At 40.1% G+C, this 22,134-nt stretch overlaps 1 protein-coding gene and 1 non-coding gene across 2 annotated transcripts in view; one reads left to right on the top strand and one right to left on the bottom strand.

Moving 5' to 3' along the window:
- Window positions 1–22,134, top strand: part of DNAH11 (dynein axonemal heavy chain 11) — a 708,797-nt gene that overhangs the window by 165,876 nt on the left and 520,787 nt on the right. Inside the window, exons 22-25 of the mRNA XM_030201723.1 lie at window positions 4,645–4,767; window positions 5,372–5,494; window positions 16,893–17,117; window positions 19,503–19,594. Coding sequence (XP_030057583.1) covers window positions 4,645–4,767; window positions 5,372–5,494; window positions 16,893–17,117; window positions 19,503–19,594 — 563 coding nt within the window. The remainder of the gene's footprint in view (window positions 1–4,644; window positions 4,768–5,371; window positions 5,495–16,892; window positions 17,118–19,502; window positions 19,595–22,134) is intronic.
- On the bottom strand, window positions 1,113–1,185 carry TRNAR-ACG. Its single transcript has one exon. It is a non-coding gene; the product is annotated as a tRNA-Arg (tRNA).

A 22,134-nucleotide genomic window follows, 5' to 3' on the forward strand; every position in this document is an offset into this window, starting at 1 on the left:
GAGACCTTTTTACTTCCTAGTCTACAGTAATGACATGATGCCATAACTGCTACCTTATGTTAAGCATACATGGTATATATTTTTTGTCTGTGGAAAACTGGTTGCATATATTGTAAGAAATTAATTGTTTCCACACCCAATTTGTGAGCTGTTTTAAAAATACATTATTATTTCCTAACGTGCCTTTCACATGGGGCAAGCCATCAGGGACCAGGGATTCCCGTTTCCTGAGTAGTAGTTTTCTTTTTGATAGTAGTATGTGCTGCAGTAATTCGGCACACAAGGGAAACTGTCATATCTGTTTTTCTCTTTCTCTAATGCTACCTCTTTCTTTCATTGCTTGATATTAATCTTATGGACTTGTAGGGTAGCAACATATAGGTTGATGTTGATATTATTTTGGGGGTTTTGTTTTTTGCTTGCTGATGTAAATAGCACCTAGTTAAACTGTAGAAACGGCTAATAAAAATTGTTTGAAATAAAAATAATTACAGGATTCTGATGGTTATTCACCTGCACTACATTGTTGTTAAAGCAGCCCTTCTTTTCGGCACAAGATAAACATCTCTGGCGTGCTAAGATGTAAATATTTCCCGATTTTTCTGGAGCCAGCCAGGTGCCAGGATGTCCTTTGTAGCTACGCCTCGAAAGATGTTTGGTATGAGAGGAAAAGGTTTGGCTGTAATTTCTGGCTGTGTGTCAACAATTGGTGACTGAGTTTTTGCCAGGAAAACTCTATGGGAACAGGCTAGAAGCAGGTAGGATCCATGCTTGGTTATCTGAGGCTTGCTGTATATGAGAACAGCACTAGAGGAGTTCTCTGTGGTTTCCCTGTTAGAGTTATTGTGATACTTGGTGGAGCTGAGGAAGCCTGAAAGAGGATTCTGGGCAAAGCTAACATATTTTCTATAAAGAGCCTAGTGCTCGTAAGTGGGATGTATACTGCTGGGCTCTTGAGTGATTCTTGGATCTTCTACTTCCCCTTGAAGGCCTTTTGGCCATTGCAGAAAGGTGAGGGAACGCTTGTGGTTTTTTTTTCATCTGGGCTGGTGAATTATATAACCTCCATGCTTTTGGTTTTTTTTTCACCAATGGAACAAAAAGTAGCCTTGCGAGCCAGCCAGGAGTTGAACCTAGAATCTTCTGATCCGTAGTCAGATGCGTTATCCATTGCGCCACTGGCCCATTTGCTTTGGAGTTGCCAGCTGTTTTACAAGGCCAGAGAAGGGCACAACATGAAGCTGCCCTTCCCTCCAGTGATGTGTTTCTACAGGGAATTGTGAACAGCTTCCTTTTGCTTATCTCTGTTATGGATGGCTAGCATGCAACCCACTCATGGGATGCTGTTGACCAGGGGCTGGAAGCTGGCCTACTAGGCAATCCCTTTGAAAAGTGAAGTGTATGATTTTCTAGCACTGTGTGCTTCCTGGGTGGAGGATAATGCCTTAACACAAAATGCATCAGAAGGTTTTGAAAAGATGATCATTTCTTCCCCTAAATTGGAATGTTTTGCACGGAGTGATTCATTTCCTAGATACTTCTTGGTGGGATCCATATAAATCCATGCTGAAGAAGAGGTGTTGACCATGACATGGCCATTCTTCTATAAAGTCAATTATAATAATTTTCCGGGCTGCATCTTTGTAAAATGTGAGCAGAAGTCCTGCAGAAAGCTCACCTAAAATAAAGTCATGGATATTTACACCTGCTCAGGAACAGGTATAAATATACATGAAGTACACATGTAAACACCTTAATTCTGTATATAGCACTCAAAATTGCATACACAAATTTAGGTGCACATCTAAATTGTGCATGCAAGTAAATTGCTTGATGAGCCAATTAGCGCCGATAATTAGACACCCACTATTGCGTGCAGTGTTATAGAATTGGGGGGGATCTATGCCTAATTTAGCATGGAGATTTATACCAGGATACAGTTGGTATAAATCCGCACACCCAAAATCGGGCATAGATTCCTATGCTAAGCGCTAGTCCATAAATGGCGCCCAACTTGGAGTACTGTTTATAGAATAGCAGCACACATTATTTTGGCTCCAAATTATGGGTGCCATTTATAAATTTGAGTCCACTTTGTGACATTGCCCAAAATACCCATACGTGGGCCACATACAAGCAAACACATTCTGGTCATTGTATGCAATTTTATAAGAGCCATTCTGAAGGTAATTCTATAAAGGGTGCCAATTTTTAGGCACCAAGCTGGCACCTTTATGGAGCCTAATGTAAAAATAATAGTGGGTTCCTACTTTCCCTTACAGAGTACTAAAGTAGCAGGGTAAATAAATGCTTATTTATTAGGATTTATTTACTGCCTTTTTGAAGGAATTCATTCAAGGCGGTGTACAGTAAGAATAGATCAAACATGAGCAATAGACAATTACAGCAGTAAAAATATTCAAAAACAATACAAAGTATGGCATGATATACTATTTACAATGTCAACACAATACATAATAGAACATTATATTTTAGATGTGACACTTACAACATTAATAGAGCTGGTGTAAATGCTTATATCTAGATTGCTAAAAAAGCACGTGCAAATTGTGGCATTCTGTAACTTACGTGTATAATTGTGCACCCCCAACTGGACTCTGCCCATGTGCATGCCCACCTTCAAACTATGCACCAGTGCATTTAGTCACCATTTTATAGAACAACACATAGCCAGAATATCAGCATTTACACATGTTTGTGCCTGGCATTCTGGTCACTTTTGCCTGTTGTTGGCACCTTTCAATTATCCCCTTTATGTATACTGTCATATATGCGTGAAAGTGCCTTTATAAAAGTACACGCCATTTAATGGGTTCCATGTTGTATGAATGAAGGGATAGGAGGATGAAATCAGCTTCAGTTGGCTGTCAATTTAGAGTAAAAGAGAGGAAGTGGTAGTGATATGAAATTAGCAGCTCAGGTGAGTATTTGCTAGCAGGAGAAGACAGGTCAGCAGTCTTTGCCTGTGCTTAGGTAAGCGGAAACATTATCAACATCTTTGCTGGGAGGGGGAGAATAAGAACTTTTTTATTAGTGCTTAGAGAGAAGCATCACTTCAGTGTCGATGAGTGTTGGCCAGGAGAAGAGGGGTTTGTGGCACCGTGGCTGACAGTAAGGGCAGGAGATGTGAGAGAATAAGCATAGGTGAACTTACACAGGGCTTCTTCCTATTTTGTCAAAAAGATACCTACATGAATATATATTAAGCAACAAGAATGCACTTCTACTACAAAATAATGGTTAAATATAATTTTCCTGAATAGTGATTTAAATAATAATTTAAATGGATTTGTAGGCACAATACAGACAGCACTCTTTTTGGGGGTGTTATTGGGGTACCTGATACTTAGTATAAATTCTGAAAGAAATGGGTCCCAGGCAAGACTAATATTAGAGAATGAAGTGTCAGGTGCAAATGTATTCCCCTTATTCTTAGATCCAAGCCCACTGTGCCAAAATAATAGAAGGAACTAACTCCATACCCATGTATTATAAAAATAGGCAATTATTTTATTTACAATAGCAGCAAACATGATATAAGAAAGGCAGGAATTAAGACAGAAATAATTGAGTAAACGCACATAAATCCCTAACTAGACTCTGACATACAAAGAGTCACTCTAACTGACAGAGCACTAATACAAAGGTACATGGCTATACAATCTGATGCAGTCCTACAGATGTCAGCGTGTCCCTCAGATGGTCAGGCTGATCCTACGCAGATCTGCTCCTCAGGGTGGGATGTTTGACACAGCAGCCCCTAACTCTGATAAGAGCCCCTTTTTATAGAGAAATTCCAAGCTGTAGCTATACTGCTGACATACTTTCTGTTCTTGTTGTAACATAAACAGAGCATTGTGATACCCCATTCTTATGACTTAAGGGTCACGTGATTGTGTCACCCCATTCAGGGGCACCTTGACTATGAGCCATGGTTGCATAAACAATGTACAGCTTTGCCAACCACAGTGTGTCTCCAAGAGCCCATGTCTGTCCTACCCATGACATCAATTCTGATAACAACCTTGTTGTCTTGGAACATTGGAAACCTTATCAGCAGCTTCTCTTCATACTCAGAGTCCCAGCTTCAAGAAACAACAAGCTTTAACTCAGATGAGATGTCTGAGTTTGCAGACTTAATCAGGTTAACAATGCTGGATAGTGCCATTTATTTATAAATCCATATAGGTACACACAGGACTGTGCCTAGTGCTTCAGTAGTGCTTGCTGTGCCCCTACAGATTTAAAAGCAACATCAGGAAATACTTATTCACAGAAAGGGTGGTGGATGCCTGGAATGCCACCCTAATGGAAATTGTGGCAAAAAAAAAAAACAGTGACAGAATTCAAAAAGGCATGCAGTAAACACAGAGTATATCTGTATAGCAGGAGGATAGGATCAAATCATAACAAATGACTTTTATACTTCAAAAAAATATAGAGGGGTGTAACCTACATGGACTGGCAGGTATGATTATAAATAAAGGCAAAGAGGAGGTAGCCTGCATGTATGCAGAGAGCAGCAGGCATTACTAGCCACCTTGATGGGCAGACTGGATGGATCATGCTGGTCTTAGGGTTTCTTTCTTTCTTATGCAGCAATATTTTATTTTTGTTCAACAGGTCAGGTTTTCAGTGAGTGAAGAGACAACTTTGGCTGACCTACTGGGTTTACAGCTACATAAAGTGGAAGATGAAGTTCGAAATATTGTAGACAAAGCAGTAAAGGAGATGGGTACAGAAAAGGTGGGTGAATCTTTCTCACTGCAGTCCATTGCTGACTTGTATCTTTCTTTAGAATTGATACTTGAACAGGATTATTTTAGGTTCCATAAGTTGTTAAAAACCTGGTTATTTCATAAATGTGTAACTTAGGGGTCCTTTTAATAAGGCACACTAACAGATTTAGCACGCACTAATAATTAACGTACGCTAAATGATGATACGTCTTTAAGAATATAATGGGCATCTTAGCACTTTGCACAAGCTAAATGCGTTAGTGCACCTTAGTAAAAGGACCCCTTGGTGTCAGTTGGGCTATATTTGTTAGAGTGATGTAAGCATTTCTATGTTGCAAACCATCTGGAGCCATTGCCTGTGTATAAAATCTATGTAATGCTATTACTATTACTTAGGGTCATATATCTGTAATCCTAGAGTTCAAGTACTTGCAAATAAAAATAGTTCTAATTAGTATTCATTAGTTTCATTAACTGAAGCATGTTCTACTCATACATTTCATTGTGGGTGTGCATTTCTACCCGGATAAATATATATTATTTAAACATTATCTGTTTCCCAACAAATAGATGTGAATTGTTCAATTTTTTTTTCTGCTGATTTTAATTAGATTCTTGCAGAGATCAGTCAGATATGGCTTACCATGGAATTTTCTTATGAACTGCACCATAGGACAGGCACACCTTTGCTAAACTCTGATGAACAATTGTTTGAAACTTTGGATAACAATCAAGTAAGTTTTGCTCTTTAAACACCTGATAATGTTTTTGTACCATACTGAATCATCTTTTAACCTTCTGGCATTACATCTTCTATGTCCATGCTGCTAATTCTTTAACAGTGTATATACTGTGTGCCTGATATTCGGCAGGCAGCGTGTGTGCTGTCTACCGCCGGGATTAAATCCGGATATTCAATGACTGGCCATTTCTGGAGATTGGCAGTGAATATCCAGGTTTTATTTTGGCCGCTAAAAAATTAACCGGCTATGCCAATTTTCAGCATTAACCGGCTAACTTGTTAGCGGTCAAAAATAGGCCTGCTATTTAAGTGGCCTGTTTTGACTGCTCAACCTAGCTGATTTGGTGCTGAATATCCGTGCCTAACTGGATTTGTTGTGCAATATAGCTGGTTACCTAGCCACTAACCAGGTTATTCAACAGGCGAGAACCAACTATCTCCCACTGAATATCCGCGGTTAGGCACTCAAACACCATTTAACCGTCCAGGAGCCGTTCCTAGCTGGTTAAATAGTTTTGAATATCAGAGTATGTGTGAATAAACATGTCAATCATAAGAGCCTCTGCTCTATGAGTACCAGTGAATGCAGAGCACCCCCAATATTGAACAGGCTCCTTCATTGTGTCCAGGGAGGGGTAATTTATATTGTGTTGAGCACTTCCCATCATTTTGGAATATTGGTGCCTGTGATGTTGATCGTTTTTATGCATGACTATATAATTGCTTCATATGTTGGTTGAGAGGAAGTTCTGCCAGACTTCGTTACAAAATATTCTCATGCAAAAAGATTGCACAAGTAACCAGTGGCATTATATGATCCTGTTTGTGTTCACTGCTTTACTACAGTGAACCTCATTGCTATTTATAAAGCAGGTTATAAGTAAAACTTAGTAGTGCCTGGGCTGGCTCAAGGGATTGCCTTTTTAAAATTTATTTATTAGGCTTTTACCGCCTTTTTGAAGGAATTTACTCAAGGTGGTGTACAGCAAGAATAAGTCAAACATAAGCAGTAAACAATTACAGCAGTAAAAATATTCAAATAACAGTATAAAGTATGGCATAGTATGCTGCATTACAATGTCAATATAATATGCAATCAAACATTTTAATAGACAGCATGGAGTGTAAGCAAAGATAGAACGTATAGTTAAATAAGAGTAACAGGAGTAAGAAAATATGGGAACAGTGAAAGAAAGTGGGACATGAGGTGAGAATAGCGTTTGAATATTATCTTAGCTGGTGTCACTCCTTGTGTGTGTGACAAGCCAAGTTAGTTACTTCTTCTATTAAAGGCCTGGTTGAAGAGCCAAGCTTTTACCTACTTTTGGCTCAAAATGGAGTTTGTCAGCTGAATAATGTAGTATGGCTGCTTGCTCTGTTGGTTCACTTGGATACTTAAATTAAGGTCAACCAAAATGTTCTATGAAATACCTTTTCATTAGGCTTTTCCTTGTCGTCATATCAGACCAGTCTAGACTAATGGGTTATGTCCATCTACCAGTAGATGGAGACAAATAAAATACAGTAGAACCCTGTTATAACACACCCCGCAATAACACAAATCCATTTATTAAGCGATCGTGTCTTGGCTCCCTTTTGTTTAAAACTTACATTTCCTCTGTCAGCAATGCCCTTTCTCCACGCCTGCTTGAAAACTACTCCAACCCATATCTAGCTATGCTGGGGTGGAGCCCACCTCCTATCCTGCATGAAAACCATTCCAGCCAATGTCTAGCTACTCCGGGGTAGAGTCTACCCCTTTCCCTGCATGAAAACCATTCCAGCCAATGTTTAGCTGTGCCGAGGTAGAGCCAACCACCTTCCTTGCATGAAATCCATTCCAGCCAATGTCTAGCTACACCGAGGTGGGCCTAGGCCCATCCCTGGGATGAGCTCTGTCTGTGCCAGTATGAAAACAGGTTCAGGTGGACTCTGTATACATGGCTTAAGTTCCTCCCGGTGCTGGTGTCAAAACCACCTCGGGTGGACTCTTATTTGCGGCTTAGGCTGCACCCGGTGCCAGTGTGAAAACAACCTCAGGTTGGACTCTTTCAATGTGCTTTTGCTGCTGTTTATGCCAGTGTGAAAACAACCTTGTGTGGACTTTATATATGAGGCTTTGGCTGCACACGATGCCGGTGTGAAAACAACCTCGGCTGGACTCTGTATACACGGCTTAGGCCACACCCAGTGCCAGTGTGAAAACAACCTTGGGTGGATTCTTTCAATGTGGCTTTTGCTGCTTCCACTGCCGGTGTGAAAACAATCTCATGTGGACTCTGTATCCGCAGCTTTGGCTGCACCCAGCGCTGGTGTGAAAACAATCTCGGATGGATGCTGTCTACAACTTGTGGTGAGCTCTATCCATGGAGAAATCATCTCATAAGCAGAAGTCTTTTACTACTCAAGAAAAGTTATCTGAACTTAATCAACTGAATGATGATGATAATGTTTCTCCTGCTCCTGCACCAAAAGTGTCAGAGGCTTTAGAGCAACTTGAGGCAAGTTTGAGATGGCTAGAAATTCAGGATGTGGACAGCATCAAAATGTTTCAGCTACAAAACATTCTTGATTTTGCAAGAAGCTAACATTTTGCATTAAGAATACAGACCACACTAGATAAGTTCCTGTACAGTATTGTATGTTTCAATAATGTTGTGTATACAGTAGTTCAGCCATAATGCTCAATGCTGTGTGAATGCCTCGGTTTGTAGCAAATACATCTTTTTGCAACAGATCAATTTTTGCTTCATTTATGTTCATGTTCCATTGACCCTGATATGACATGACCCCACATTTAATGCAATGATATTTTGTGGATTCCAAACATCACGTTATAACAGGGTTCAACTGTTGTTCTCGTGATTCGCTCCTTAAGGGTATCTTGCAGCCTGGAATGTTCAGTATTTTTCTCTGTCTCCAAGCAGTTGGTTGATGGACCATGCAGCTCCTCTATGGTGGGAACAACCTTATGGGCATCACTTGTGAGTTCCGTTTGATCTGGTTACTTTGTTTGCATTTTAATTTCAACTTTCATAGCGGTGATTCCACAACAACCTGTTGGTTCTCGGGCCACACTTCCTGCTGGCAGTGTCTTGTGTTTTGTTTTCCAGAGTTATAATTACTTAAGCACTTACATACGCCATTCTGATTGGATGTGATTTTATGTTTGCTCTTCCATTTTGGCATAGCTAAGCTGTATTTGCTTACAAAATCACTGTGTTGCTCTGAGTGTCTCATCTGCATTTCTGGCTATGTTGCATGTCCCTCTGGCCACACAGTGTAGTCCCACCTATATCTGCTCAGCACTTCTCCACCTTGAGCTGCCCATCTCAGTTCTGTCCTTCAAGTAGTGTTCAGCTCCATCTTTAACTCTGGGGGTAGATCTCAAGTTCTTCTCGGCATAAACACTGTGGCTGCATATCAGCTGTAGTTCAAAGGTCCATCTCTAGGGAGAGCTTGCCCCATCTCTGAATATAGAGCTTGACATCATCTTGGAAAGTAGAATGAATGGGAGTAGAGGGCATCTCTGGAGCACACCTTCATTTTGGCTTCTGCTCCCCATTTCCTTTTCTGATTGTAGATTGTTTCCATTTCAGTCTGTGGGGTGCAGCTCCATTTCAGTCAGAAGAGCATTGCTCTGCCTTTGTCAGCTACATTTGACTTCAGATTATGGCCCACATTTAGATATAGTATTCTGCTCTGGATCTATGCATAGGGCATAGCTCTGTCCTAAGTTACTAGCTCAGCTGTGTCTTTCACTACAGAGCAAGGAGGTAGAGGAAAAAACTGGCCGAAGAACAAGCATCAGCATCTAGCCTTGCTGGAAAGGAGTACCAGATAAAGGCTGTTAAGTGGGACTTAGATAAGGTCAGGGGTGAGCTGCAACACTTACAAAAGGAACCTGTTTAATTTCAGCTTAGGAAACTTAAACAATACCCTGAACATAGCAATACACTGGGGAGAATGCTAGCCCAAAAACTTAAAAAGAAGCAAGATGACACGACTATCACTAAAGATAGTAATACAGGACAGCTCCTGTTTACAGAGGAGAGGATTCATAAGAGATTCTTGGAGTTTTATATACATCTATATTCCAAGGACTCTACAATCCATCTGGAGAGGATTTCTATATATCTAGAGGAGGTACAGCTTCCCCAACTCTCTAGGAGATTAGAGACCAACTAAATTCCCCAATCTCTATGACTGAAATATTTTCTGTTATTAAGATTCTGCCATTGGTGAAAGCCCACGGCTTAGATGGTTTTATCAATGGATTTTATAAGGCATTTGGGGAGCAGGTGGCGGGATTAATGACCAGGGTGTTTAACGCCCTATGGTCTGGGAAAATCGTGCCTCCAGCCATGAATACAGCAGGTATTACAATCCTGTGTAAGCCTGGAAGAGACGAGACTTGCTGCGGGTCATATCACCTGACTTCTTTAATGAATGTGGATCTTAAGATCATGGCCAAGATCCTTGCTAATAGATTGGTTCCTCAGATCCCCTTTTTGATAAACCAAGTTCAAGTTGGTTTTATACTGGGATGACAAATGATGGACAATATGAAATGAGTTATTAATTTGAATGGGCTGTCCTAAATGTGCCCTCCATTCTGATCGCAGTCAGTACTGAGAAAGCGTTTGACTGGGTTCATTGGGATTTTATGTTGGAGGTGCTTAAAAAGGTGGGAGTCGGTCAAGCTTTTATCACCTAGTTGGCCACTTTATACACAAACCCAGAAGCACACATTAAAATTAATGGGCCATATACTAGCAGTCAAATTGGAGACAGGGGGACAGGCACATGATGGGGTGTTCTTTGTCACCAGTGTTATTTGCCCAGATCATGGAACCCTTTGCTCAGCATATCAGAGATACTGCAGAGATAGGCAGATTTCCCATAGGCCCACAACACCACAAAATGTCTTTATTCGCGGATGATGTGATACTATCAGTGTCTAATCCACAGCGCTTCCTGCCTGAGATCCTCAGCGAGATTGTGCGGTTCAGTATTGGGGTTTAAAGCCAATATAAATAAAACTGAGGCACTTAATATAATATTAGAGGAGCAGATTTGGTCAGTAAAAGAGATTTGTCCTTTTAAATGGGTTAAATCGCACCTGACATACTTAGGAATAAAGATTTCAAACAACCTGACCTCCCTCTATAATCTTAATTACAAACTGCTGATTAAAAAGCTTCAGGAGGACATGAGGATTGGAGTAGGGGTACGTTCTCATGGATGGGTAGAACGGCAATTATAAAGATGAAACTTTTGCCCAGGTTGCTCTACCTTTTTCATGCTCTTCCTATACCCATTAGCAAGAAAACCCTCTCCCAGTGGCAAAAGATGATCAAGGTTTTAATTGAGGTGGGAGGGAGGGAAGGCTCCATATAATTAAAACAGCTTTGTATATGCATAAAAAGTTGGGGGGGATTCCAGATTTGGGGAGTTATCTGGTCACCCGAGTGAGACATGTTTGGGACTGGCGAGAGGGTTTGAGTCCCAAACCCTTTGCCCAGCTAGAACACTATTACACGCCTAGGGCTTAGTTATCTGATCTCCTCTGGGGTGTGGCTGTGGGGGGAAGTAAGACTCAAATAAAGTACTGCTTATGTTGCCCATATTATTCAGCAATGGAGAGGCCTCAGGTACTGTCTAGAAGGCTCCAACAGGGTGTCAGGGCTCACCTTTTTGGTCGCACTCTTTGATACTATCCAGCTTATTTTCGAAAGAGAAAAACGCCTATAGTGCGACCTAAATCGGGAGATAGACGTTTGTCTCGCAAAGGCGCCCAAATCGGTATAATCGAAAGCCGATTTTGGGCGTTTCCAACTGCACTCCGTCGCGGAAACGAATAAAGTTGACGGGGGCGTGTCGGAGGCATGGTGGAGGCGGAACTGGGGCGTGGTTATCAGCCGAGGAGAGATGGGTGTCTTTAGCTGATGATCGGAAAAAAAAAGGAGTTTTTACTGCGATTTTGGGTCACTTTTTTTTGGACCCTTTTTTTTCACGAACAAGTCCCAAAAAAGTGCTCTAACTGCCCAGATGACCACTGGAGGGAATCGGGGATGACCTCTCCGGACTCCCCCAGTGGTCACTAACCCCCTCCCACCAAAAAAAACCCCACTTTAAAAACTTTTTTTCCCAGCCTGTATGCCAGCCTCAAATGCCGTACCCACCTCCATGACAGCAGAATGTGTTCGATCCTGTCACAGCCTTTCCCTGGGTCAGATGTGGCTCTTGGGTGCAGTACAGGGTCACATCAGCATTGCATTGTGGTGGGTGTAGGGTATTGGGCTCCGTGATTTCATTAGCTTGTGTTACAGTCTCACGATGTTGGTAGTTGGTAGGCTCTTCTCCCATGGTGCTTTTCCCCCTGCCTACTGGGTCAGAGTGTGCCCTGTTGTGTTTCCTGTTGTAGTCCATGCGGTAGTGGCCATTTTTGTAAGCCAGTTTTAGTTCCCTTTCCTGTGTTAGCCATGTTAGACAACTTAGTTCTTCCCTTGAATGTGGCTGAAAAGAGGGCATTGTACAGCATTCTACCAGCTCTGACCTACTGCTCATCTCAGTACCAGGGAGACTCGTTGCCAGTGGGGCACAACCTCTGATCTGCAGTTAACTGTGAGTAAGCGTGCTTATTCCAATAAAGGACGTTTTCGGAGAGATTAGTCTTCAGGTGTCAACTGGTGTGCCAATGTTATATAGCAGCAACAAGTCCTAGAGGCCTGCGTGTATGCAGGTCCCTGGAGCACTTTTAGTGGGTACCGCAGTGCACTTCAGCCAGGTGGCCCCAGGCCCACCCCCCCCCCCACCTGTAACACTTGTGCTGGTAAATGGGAGGCCTCCAAAACCCACTGTACCCACATGTAGGTGCCCCCTTCACCCCTAAGAGCTATGATAGTGTTGTACATTTGTGGGTAGTGGGTTTTGGGGGAGGGGGTTGGGAGCTCAGCAACCGTGGTAAGGAAGCTATGCATGTGGGAGCTTTTTCTGAAGTCCACCGCACTGACCTAGGGTGCCCAGTTGGTGTCCTGGCATATCAGGGGGGCAAGTGCACTACGAATCGTGGCCCCTCCCACGACCAAATGGCTCGGATTAGGACGTTTTTGTGCTGGGCGTTTTTAGTTTCCATTATCGCTAAAAAAAACAAACGCCCAGCTCAAAAACGTCCATTTTTTCGAAAATACGGTTCGGCCCGCCCCTTCACGGGCCTGTTCTCGGAGATAAACGCCCATGGAGATAGGCGTTTCCGTTCGATTATGCCCCTCCACGGCACCTGAGCAAGCAATTGTTATGAGGCAGTGGAGGGCGCAAGGCATATCCACTATATCCCAACTCTTACACAGGGCCAGATGAAAGCTTTCGACCATTTACAGAGGGACTTTGACTTGCATAATCTGGATCTCAATAGCTCTCCAAATAAGGATATTAAAGCTAAAGAACCTGATGCCTTAGAAACCTTATGGGCAAAACTCTCCTCAGTGAAGGGCCTGATTTCAGCTTTGTATAAAATTATAAAGGGCAATAGATTCAATAAACTTTCATATATGCTTCAGTGGGAAAGTGATCTTCAGCAAACCTTTGAGATCAGTCAATGGCAGGCAGCTGTCATGATGGGTACAAAAACTAATATTTGTGCCCACCAGAGGGAAAATAACTTGAAAGTACTCATAAGATGGTACCTAAACTCTGAACAGATAAGCAGGTTCAGGTTGGGTGGAGACGGGTCTTGTTGGCGAGGATGTCAGGCAAGGGGCTCGTATTTCAATATGTGGTGGTCATGTGCCATTCTTCACCTCTTTTGGGAGCAAGTAATAATGATCACTAAAAAGGTAATAGATGCACCATTGTTTACCAGCACTATGCTTATTGTATATGTGATTGGGGAGTTATCCACCTTATGTGCAGAAGGTTATTGCTAACTGTTTTTAGCAGCTAAATGTTCCATAGCAAGAGAATGGAAATCTACTGTGCCCCCATCTGTAATAGACCGGTATTCAAGATTAAGATTTGTTCTCTCAATTGAACAGCTCACAGCATACAGGAAGAATACAATGGACAAATTTCGGAGAAGCAGTCCTTACTTCAACTACATTTGGACTCTAGATGATGGATGGTAGCTCTTCATGGTTTGTTTGAAACTTATTGTAGCTTCTGTATTGGTTCTTGTTGTACTAGCAACTCCTTGTGACTATGGGAAAGTCATTTAACCCTCCATTGCCCCAGGTACAAAAACTTAGATTGTGAGCCTTCTAGGGACAGAGAAAGTACCTGCATATTAATGTGTACAGTGCTGCATACATCTAGTAGTGCTATAGAAGTGATTAGTAGTAGCAAGATCAGGGTGACATAAAACATCTGGGAAAAAAATGGAAGCCACATAATTCTTACCCCCATTAAAAGTGACGTACTGGCCACCTGCAACAGGCAACCATTGTTTGGGGTCAGCCAACTTGATACTACAGTGAGGACATCAGGTCACTACTGTTTCTATAGAGGTGCTTTGCATACATTTGCACTTCATATTGTATACAATACATCAGAGACATGTAAGATTGCGTCACTCTCTGATAGACTTTGTACAACAGTTGGACTGACAGTCTTTGCTTATTACTAATCCATGTCTTTTAATGGACATTGTTATTACATTTGATTTTATTAAAGAATTATTGACCTATCACTATTAATCAGATGACATGAGATGGAGGGGGATTGGGGTTTTGTGGATACAATGCATGTTTACATTTAACTCATAAAAACTGCTATACTGTGTTAGACCAAATGTCTAGGATGGTCATGTATCATCTGTTAGGTGTGTTCCGACTGAAAAAAGGTTGAGAGCTACTGTTGTAGACATATTTCCCTTTATTGTTGTAGGAGGGAAAAGTTGATGTCTAGGAAAATCATTCTAAACTTTTGGACCACTTTTTGTCTACTTTGGGCATCCAACAAATAGGAATATCACTCCTTTATTATCTGCAGTAATTGAACAGCCTCAGTCATTCCTGACTGTGGCAAAGCCTGGAAACCCTTTCTTACAGTCAAAAACCTCTTTTAAAATTCTAAGGACTCAGCAATTTGACATTCTCTGCTTGCAAAAAACTCTCAGCCTTTTTCTTACCCTTTGAAATCTGGATCAAGATTCAAACTATGTCTTCTGAACCCAGAGAAAGCATGATTTTTTGCTGTCGACTGAGTAACAGAATGGTTATTAAATTTGGCCTTGGTCTTGACTTCCTGTGGGAACCAAAATAAGAAACAGAAGGAAAACAAAAATAATAGAGTGCTTGGATCAGCCTTCCTCTGAAGAGAGGATAAATGAGTTATGGCTTTCCAACTTGGAGAAGAGAAGGCTGATAGAAGATATGACAGAGATCTTTAAAATTGTGAGTGGGATAGAATGAGTAGATAGGGAATGGTCATCTACCCATTCAATTAGTACTAAGCCTAAAGGATTCTCCATGAAACTAATAGGCAGTACACTTAAAACAAATCCAAGAAATTGTTTTTCATTCAGCACTTAATCAAGAAGTGGAATTTGTGGCTGGAAGATGTGATCGAAGCAGTTGTTGTATCTGATTTAAAACAGATTGGGACGGGTTCCTGGAGGAAACATTTATGTAGATTACTATTAGCCATACAGATTTGGGAAAGCCATTGTTCATTTCTGAGTGTGAGCAATAAGAAATAAATCTACTCTTTGGTTCCTCCTCTTAATAGTGACCTGGATTGGCTGTTGTCAGAACAGGATACTGAGCTTGATGAACCTTTGATCTGATCCAAGTGTGGCATATCTTATGTTCTTATGTATTGTGATCTGAAAAAAAAAAGAATTGGTGAGACAGTTTTTTTTCTTTCTTGGAACTTCTCTGAGGACCCCCTCAATGAATGTGAATGGTTTAGAGTGTGAAGAAGAATTTTAAGGTGATTCAGCCGTCCTTGACCTTTGTCAGTATCTCGCCTATGAGGAGAGTCTCTTCTGTACATAGATGATTGCAGGGGTAGACTTGGACCTGGAGGCCTAAACCTTCAACCATCCATGCCTTCAGGCATAAGTCCTACCAATGAAACCTCTTCAACATTTTAACAAAATAATATTAAATATTAAAAAGTCAGTGGTGTACACAGATGAGTACCATACCTGGATGTTAATTAATGCAATATGAGATGTATACAACATCATTTGTTTTGATGTTGTATACATCTCATATTGCATGAATTGACTTTTTAATATTTAATGCTTTTTTGTTGTTGTTAAAATGTTGTTGAAGTATACTTTACAATTTGCATTTGGTTCTGTATGGTTTATCTTTTAGCTTATTTAATGTTAGTTAAACCATTTGTCTATCATGCTTTTAATGTATTAGTTTTGATGTATTTTTATATATTAATGTACTCTTTTATTTATATGTCTTAGATGTTTTTTAACCCCTGGTGCAGGCCTACGAGTCGAAAAACTGTCTGTGTCGAGTCATTTGTGCTGTGAATATGAAAGATTTCTGCCACCCATCGCTCACTTTCCTGTGTGTTGTTTGTGCTCCAGTATTTGTGAAGTGTGTTGTCCTTGGTTTTAGTACATAAGTACATAAGTACATAAGTAGTGCCATACTGGGAAAGACCAAAGGTCCATCTAGCCCAGCATCCTGTCACCGACAGTGGCCAATCCAGGTCAAGGGCACCTGGCACGCTCCCCAAACGTAAAAACATTCCAGGCAAGAGTTGAAAGAACACATTTATATTAGTTACAGACAGAAACTTCTTTTTTTCAGAGGTATTTGGGTATATGGGCTTTCATTTGGTTGGTCCATGTGCATGAAAAGGTACTGTTAATTTTTTTAATATTTAGTTTTTGTTTAATTGGTTATAGGTGTGTTAATATTATCTTCTGTCCATATTTTATGGTAGTTTCTGATAGGCTAATATTGTATGTGTTATCTTTTTTTTTTTTAATTATAATTTTTATTGGCAAGAGCAATGCACACATACATCAACTGTCAGAAGATACAATGGTATTATCACACAACATCAAATGTAAATTCCACCTAAAGGTTACACAACCCTTAAAACACATTCTTCTCGTTTGATATTGGACCGGAACATAGTCAAGTAGGAACTTGGGGGGCAAAAAGGGGGATGACATTGGTGAGCTTAGACGTGGAAAAAGCGTTTGTATGTGTTATCTTATGACTATTTGTAAGCTGCATAGAATGGTCTGGTACCAGTTTTGCAGAGTCATATGGAACAAATCAATGAATACATTCATGGTGTATCTAGGATTTTACACAACTTTTAGTGGTCAAGTATTCATTGTACTCAGAGGATGAATTTTTTTCTTTGTGATATATAGGCACTGTTCACCCATACTTCATTTTTTGATCCTTTAGGTGCAGTTACAGGCCATTTTACAGAGCAAATATGTGGAACATTTCATTGAACAAGTCACCTGCTGGCAAAAGATATTAAATATTACTGATGCAGTTATTTTTATTTGGATGGAAGTTCAGCGTACTTGGTCCCATCTAGAGAGCATCTTCATTGGCTCTGAAGATATCAGGAAACAACTTCCTGAAGATGCAAAAAGGTTTGATGGAATTAATGTAGATTTCAAGGTAAGAGCAGATTGGTTATGTTGACCATTATTTTAGGAACAAATCCACGTGCAAATAACAGCATTTACATATTTAAGCACTAAATTCAGAATGCTGCTATTTACACATGGAGATTTATACTATACAGAGATTTCAAGTAAATGTGGTTTGGGTCTGGCTTGGGTGGGAATAAAATCTATACCCATGTTTCCTATTTTACGAAGGGAATAATATGTGTGGAGAAAAATGTCTATATTGGGTTTTGTACCACCTCAAAGGTTTGTACAAGTTTTACAAAAGTGCTCATTTTGATCAGGGCTTTACATGAGGAAGTCTTCTTAATCTGATGTAGTTTTTGTCCACCTGCAGAATGAAACCAAGTTTAAAATGCTATGTCACTATTTAACTGGTGGCTCTTACACATATAGATTACTAAATGGACCAGCTACATGTGGAAATTATAAAACCCACACTTCCACGTGAAAGTACCAGCGCATGGGTCCATACTATTCATTTTTTTCAACACGTAGTTTTTAAAAAAATGGCTGCTTCCACTGCATGTGCTGGCACATACACAAGCAAGCCAGCAGGTATTGAGAAAAGGCTCTGTGCCACAAATCCTTTTCTAAAAAACAGTTGGAGATTGAGCACATCCTGACACAGACATCTCAATTCCAGTTTCTGCTTTCTATGTAAAATGGGGCTCTAAGGGGGTCATTCTTTGAAATACATGGTAACATGTACATGCTGGTTGCATGTGTAAATGATTAGAATAATGGCATGTACATGTGTATGGGTGTAAGTGCCAAAAAAAACCTATCTAAGCACTATTCTGTAAACACATATCTTACATATCTGTATTTTAGAGGTTGGTGTACACATAGGTGAGCCTCACTTGTGCTTATAATTTATAGAATACTTTGTTTGACATGCATCTGCAGCATTTAGGTGCACACACTTAAAAAGGAAAGTAGGCACCTACTTTCTTTTATAGAAAAGACACCTAGGGGGTCATTTACTTAGGCAAGCTGGCGTTTTTAGCGCGCGTTAAAAATAGGTGTGCGTTAAATGCTAAAGATGCCAACGTATTCCTGTGGGCATCTTTTGCGTTTAGCGCGCGTCTATTTTTAACACGCGCTATAAATGCCAGCGTGTCTAAGTAAAAGACCCTCCTAAATATAGATGACAGGTATTGAATTACCCCTAAATGTTTAAAGGGCCCTTTTACTAAGCTGTAGTAAACATTAACATATATTTACTGCAAGTTAAAAATAACTATTATGGGGCGCGCCTGGGCTTCCCTTGGTAGTTTTTCCATATGCGCGCACTACCCATGCGCTAAAAAAGTAAAACGTATTTTACAGAACTGGGGCTGTGTTTCAGGGCAGAGAGTAGGCGCAGCTGTGCTAATTGGTTAGCGCATGGGCATTGCTGCATACTAACTGATTAGCATGTGAGCCCTGGCTGCCTACAAAATAGTGTCAGTAAGTGCTCATGTGATAATGGCCACACACTAATGGGAAAATTAGTGTGTGGCCTTTATTGCAGAAATAGGAAATTTGGTCATTTACCAGCACTGAAAGTGTCCTTAGTGTTCGGGGAAAGACTCAGCTGGGGATAGCACAGGCTACTTTTTAGCGCTGCTTAGTAAAAGGGATCCTAAATGACTATTGTGTCCACGTCAATTGTGCTTTATAGTTTCAGTAAATCATGATGACAGTTTTTAATCTAAATTGTACAGGTGACAGACATTCAAGCAGTATGACCTAAACAGTATGACCAAAATTTCGTGTGTGTGTATATATATATATATATATATATATATATATATATATATATATATATATATATATAATTATATATTTTAAAAATACATTAAAATGAAGAGTGTAGTCACAGCTTGTGCTCAGTTACTCGATGAGTACTATGAGATTAATAATGTCTGCATATATTTATTATTTAGTTTCCTTTTATTTTTCATTTTGGTTGCCCTACTGAAGTTAGGAAACAAATTTAATTAAAATAGTTTTCTTTTTTCCTTTACCATTTTCCTATATCTTCCATTAATTCTTGGATCCTTTATTTATTTATTTGCTGCATTTGTATCCCACATTTTCCCACCTATTTGCAGGCTCAATGTGGCTTACAATGTTCCTTCATGGCAATTGCCACTCCAGAATAAAAGGTACAATTATCATTTCATAGTGTGCATGGATGACATGATAGATAATTCTGTGGACTTGAATTAGTCATCATAATTATTCCATTCTTTATATATATATATATATATATATTTATTTTTTTTCTGTACTGGGTTACTGCATACTTTACTGTAGAATTTATTATAGTGCTTGGTTTAGTACTGTTAAATTGTATAACTAAAATCATTCTTTTTATAATCTACAGGAGCTAATGTTTGAGACCGCTGAAACAAAAAATGTGTTAGAAGCCACAAACAGGCCTAACCTGTATGAAAAACTTGAAACTCTGCAGCAAAGGTAAACAGTAACCTATACAATTATTTTATCTGTCAAAAGTAATGTGTAAAAAGAATTAGGGCCCTGTTTGCTAACCTGCACTAGAGGCGTGTTAGTGTCTTTAGCTCACGCTAACTTTGTAGGCACCCACAATATTCCTATGGGTGCCTACACAGCGCGTGCGAATTTTGTGCACGTGCACGTGCTAAAAGCGCTAGCACACCTTAGTAAACAGGGCCCTTAATGTGATGCACACTGGAGTTAAGATCAATGTACACTCAAAATGTTTGATTCTCTTATATTTCTATAAGCATGAATTAAATAACAGCAAAAAATGATATTCCAGTCTACTTATGATGGGTCTCTGACCTATCGTTTGGATGAGGAGGGGACAGCATCAGGTGCTGGTACTGAATTTGGCCCCTTTTCTCCTACTACTAATGGGATCACCTCATCCCTTGCCCCTCAGAATAAGCAAACTAAGTATTTATTTATTGCATTTGTATCCCACATTTTCCCACCTTTCTGCGGGCTCAGTGTGGCTTACAATACGATATGAATGATGGAAATACAATTTGTTACAACTTGGTTATGGATTACATTGTGAAGAGTTATACAAGACAATCACAGTGTTGTTAAGGAATATAAACACTGGAACCAAACATTGGAAGGAGACAGTGGGAGGTTAAAAGGGCATTATGTATGGTATACATATTTCTGTGAGTAAAGGTATGAGTGAGGTGAGACTACGGGGGATGAGAGTTCAGAAGTGGATGTATTGATGCTTTAGTGAACAGTGAGTGTGGACTTTATGTGTTTTGCTTCTTTCCGTAAATTTTTTCAAAAAGATGGGTCTTCAATAATTTGCGGAAGGAGGTTTGCTCGTGGATCGTTCTCAGTGTGTTCCAGAACTGCGTGCCCACTTGAGAAAAGGTTGACGCGTGTAGCGTCTTGTATTTTACGCCCTTGCAATTAGGGAAGTGGAGGTTGAGGAAGGTTCGGGATGATCTTTTGACGTTTCTGGGTGGTAGGTCTATTAATTCAGACATGTAGGCTGGAGCTTCGCCGTGAATGATTTTGTGGATTAATGTGCATACTTTAAAAGTAATGCGTTCCTTGAGTGGAAGCCAGTGTAGCTTCTCTCGTAAGGGTTTTGCACTTTCATATTTTGGTTTTCCGAAGATGAGTCTGGCTGCTGTATTCTGGGCTGTTTGAAGTTTCCTCAGTATTTGCTCTTTGCAACCTGCGTATAGTGAGTTGCAGTAATCCAGATGGCTTAATACGAGGGATTTCACTAGGCAGCGAAAGACGGATCTTGGGAAGAATGGTCTTATTCTTTTCAGTTTCCACATGCAGTAGAACATTTTTTTGGTTGTATTGTTTGCATGAGTTTCGAGTGTTAAGTGGCGGTCGATAGTGACTCCAAGGATTTTTAGCGTTTCTGAGATTGGAAGGTTTAATTTTGGTGTGTTTATAGCGGTAAATTTGTTCGTGTTGTATTGGGAGGTGAGTATCAGGCATTGAGTTTTTTCTGCATTTAATTTCAGACGAAATGCATTTGCCCATGTGTTCATGATGTGTAGACTTTGATTGATTTCGTTATAGATTTCTTTGATGTCCTGTTTGAAAGGGATGTATATTGTTACATCATCGGCGTATATATATGGGTTGAGGTTATGGTTTGATAGGAGTTTTGCCAAAGGGATCATCATTAGGTTGAAAATAGTTGGTGAGAGGGGTGATCCTTGTGGTACTCCACATTCAGGTGTCCATGCATTAGATGTGGTTGAATTTGATGTAACTTGATACGAACGCTGTGTTAGGAACCCCTTGAACCAGTTCAGGACATTTCCTCCAATGCCAAAATATTCAAGTATGTGTAATAGGATTCCGTGGTCAACCATATCGAAGGCACTTGACATGTCAAATTGTGGGAGGAGTATATTGTTTCCAGTTGCTATTATTTGTTTAAATTTTGTCATAAGGGTGACTAAGACTGTTTCTGTGCTATGATTTGATCGGAATCCTGATTGGGCATCATGCAGTATTGAGTGTTTGTTTAGGTAGTTTGTGAGATGTTTTGTTACCATTCCTTCAGTTATTTTGGTTATTAGTGGTATGGATGCTACTGGTCTGTAGTTGGTTATTTCGCTCGTGCTTTTCTTTGTGTGTTTAGGAATTGGGGTGAGTAAGATTTTTCCTTTTTCTTTTGGGAAAAGTCCGTTTTGTAGCATGAAGTTTACGTGGCTCGTTAGGTCTATTATGAGTTGTTGAGGAGCAGATTTCATGAGGTTATTTGGGCACTGAGGGCTCAGTTAGCACTTATGCACATAATTGTACACTTACCCATCTAAGTTCTAGTATCCTGTAAATTTTCAAGTGTAATCTGCACATTACAGAATGAAGGGGCTAAAGGAGACACTAACTGTTGTTCTTATGATATCTACCCAATCTTTGTAGTACAATATTTCCTTCCTCCTGATTTGATACTGCTTTGTATACTGTCATATTTTTAGATAAGAATATAAGAATAGCCATACTGAGTCAGACAAGCGGTCCAT

Source organism: Microcaecilia unicolor, chromosome 1 (assembly GCF_901765095.1).
Source record: "Microcaecilia unicolor chromosome 1, aMicUni1.1, whole genome shotgun sequence".
Lineage (NCBI taxonomy): Eukaryota > Metazoa > Chordata > Amphibia > Gymnophiona > Siphonopidae > Microcaecilia > Microcaecilia unicolor.